The sequence below is a fragment of the Zea mays genome, chromosome 6, assembly GCF_902167145.1.
Source record: "Zea mays cultivar B73 chromosome 6, Zm-B73-REFERENCE-NAM-5.0, whole genome shotgun sequence".
Taxonomy (NCBI): Eukaryota; Viridiplantae; Streptophyta; class Magnoliopsida; order Poales; family Poaceae; genus Zea; species Zea mays.
In genome coordinates, this window is record NC_050101.1 from 53,122,345 (window position 1) to 53,125,130 (window position 2,786).

The 2,786-nt window shown below is 46.8% G+C and overlaps 1 protein-coding gene across 1 annotated transcript; it reads left to right on the forward strand.

Annotated features, from left to right (window-relative positions):
- The first annotated feature begins 1,431 nt into the window (after positions 1–1,431).
- Positions 1,432–2,100, forward strand: LOC100274605 (uncharacterized). Its single transcript, NM_001351629.2, has 2 exons — positions 1,432–1,532; positions 1,643–2,100. Exon 2 carries the CDS (start codon positions 1,890–1,892, stop codon positions 2,082–2,084), a length of 195 nt encoding a protein of 64 aa, NP_001338558.1. The 5' UTR covers positions 1,432–1,532; positions 1,643–1,889; the 3' UTR covers positions 2,085–2,100.
- The last annotated feature ends 686 nt before the right edge of the window (positions 2,101–2,786 follow it).

The window sequence follows — 2,786 nt, forward strand, 5'->3', positions numbered from 1 at the left end:
TTGAGAACAAGTCCCCAACAACAGGCTTTGAACCTTTTTCTACTAGTGCTTAGTCCGTTAGATATAGATCCAAGATGCAATGGTGGTTTGTCAGGGTTTTTTTATAAAGCTACACAAGGTGATGGTGGAAGGGTTTAAGTGCTAAATATGATATATGGTTGAATCTAGATCTAACAGACTAAAAGACGTAGGGCCTGTTTGTTTCAGCTTATAGATTATATAATCTGGATTATAATCTAAATTATATAATCCAGATTATAATCTAGATATATTATAATCTATATGTAGTTGTTTGGTAGTTTAGATTATACAAATGTAGATTATTCACAAAGACAACAATACCCTTATTGTTTATTTGAGGTGAGAAAAGAAGGATGACATGTATTGTAATTTCTATTTACATTACCATGGGTAGTGGGTCTTTTGGCAAAATAATCTCAAATAAGCTAGTCTTGAAGAGATTATGAGATTATCATAATCTGGAGTTTAGATTATATAATCTGAACTCATAATCTATGTGTTTGTTTAACTATTAGATTATTTGCGCTGGATTATATAATCTGGAGAGATTATAATCTGAAACACACAAGACCTTATTTACACGCTTGTACCTAATGTGTGTTTACATGGTAACCATTGACATAACTAACCAAACAAAACTACAAGTCGGATCACATGTGACCGGGTTTCTCACGTATTGGCCAAGTCGAAACAACCCACCACCATGCCGCAAGAAACGACACGCTACATAAATCATGTGTGTCGTACTACCCTGCCAAACATGTACAAATGGGTCGCCCGACTCGGCCCGACACGGATCAAGTGAAGCCCGGTCCGATTTAGATCTAGTGTGTCAGACACAGTTAAGAAACTGGGCCAGGCCTTCTAAGCCCGTGTGCTTGTTTCGCTCTACAGGGAGCCGGGCCGACTCAATAAATACGAAAAAGCAAGCTAAAACAACGTCGATATGCACGGATAAGTAAAAAGCGGGCCTGACAAGCCAAATATTAAGCAGGCCGGATCAGACCGGACCAGCTTAATAAGTTTAGTTGTATGATCCGTTTATTAGTTGTAACCGGCGGGCCCAAGAATGTATAAAGCAGACCGGACCGGGGCCGGACTTTCGGGCCTCGGTACATTACCTGCCGTGCCGCAGCATTAGAGGTCCTGTGTCTCGTAGGTGGACATATTCTCCGCGTGACTTCAGGTGTCGTCGCCGAGTTGTCTCCGGCCGAGGGCGGCGGCGCGACCGGTAACCAGCGTCAGCGTGAGTGTGACAGGCGACATGACTCATATCCTTCCCAAACCCTGTTTAGATCTGCGCGTTGGGGGCTCTTCCTCTAATCCATCCTTTGCTTGTATACGATCTCGATCTGTTTCGTTGTTTCGATTCTGTTATTGCCCTGTTCCTCTTTCCTTAACTCGCGCGCACGCGGCAACCAGCGTGACCGCGATCGTGAGCGCGCGGCGGCGCGGAAGCCCAACGGCAAGGGGCCCCAGGACGGGCTCACCCCGGAGCAGCGCCGTGAGAGGTGCGCTTAGTTGAATCTGTTTTATTCTTCGATCGTTCTCCGACATGACCAGATCTCCGTTGCTTGGCGCTGACCCTGTCCCAATCCGATTTCTGGACCTTTGTTGCCAGGGACAAGAAAGCGCTGGAGGAGAAGGCGGCGAAGAAGGCGCAGCAGGCAGCGGCCGGCGGCACCGGGACCTCCACGGACAACAAGAATAAGGCAGGTGGCAAGAAGTAGGCCGCAGCGGCGAGCGGCGCCACCTCTGTACGATTATCGATCCATGCCTTTAGCTTGTAACCTGTTCGCATCCTCGTAGATGCGATGCTTGTTGGGTCATAAACTCGTTTTCTGTTACTCTGATATCAAAATTTGGTGATGAGAATAATACGTGGTGTTCTGGTTTTGTGGGTTATTATTTTCTTCTCTTTCTATCGTTTTCTGTTCTGTTCCTTGAGTGGCCAGCCAGTCGATGGATGGGAATCCTCTAGTTTAGAGAGTTTAGAGGATGAACTAGGGTGTGAAGGAGCTTTTGCTTGCTATTGTGAACAACTGGGATATGATAGCTTTTGAAATTGGAAATTAGATTCAACTGTGGTGCTCTTCTATTTCTGCATTTCAGTTATTACCATGTTAATATGAATTACTCCCCGTCCCAAAATAAGTGCACATCTAATCAGTCTTGAAGTAGTCTGGCCATATATATTTATGATACCAAACAAATTAATCACATCATACATTTTCATCATAGCATAAACATATTTAGAGATACAAATCTTAATAAGATTTATTGCATTTTCATCATAGTATAAACATATTTAGAGATACAAATCTCTACTAACTATTAAGTTAGTATTGTAGACCGCCCCCGCCACCGCCTCTGCCCGCCCGCAAACCCCGCCGCGCTTCCAAACTCCCCACGCGCAAGAGTCGCCCTGCTCACCCCGCGCCGCGATGCTCGCCGCTTTGCTCCTCCCGCGTCGCGTCCACATATGCGATGACCGGGATCCATGACCGCCGCCCCCACCTCGGCCTCTTCCTGTCCGTGTAGCCGGCCACTGCTTCTCCGCCACAGCTCGTCGCATCCTCAACCACCGTTGTGTCTGACTCAAGCTAGGACGTCTCACGGGAGCGGCGACGGAAGCCCAGTCCAAATCCAACCGAGTCATCTCGGCGACTCCACCAGTTCTCCATCGCCCCTTTTTAGGCGTTCAAGTTCCTCCGAGAGGACGGCAAGCAGAGGAGAGGTAACCCTAATCCCAAATTCCTTCGAGT

Bases quoted from the DNA above. Each gene is read 5' to 3' on its own strand.
- LOC100274605 (NM_001351629.2), top strand. From the start codon at position 1,890: ATGAGAATAATACGTGGTGTTCTGGTTTTGTGGGTTATTATTTTCTTC.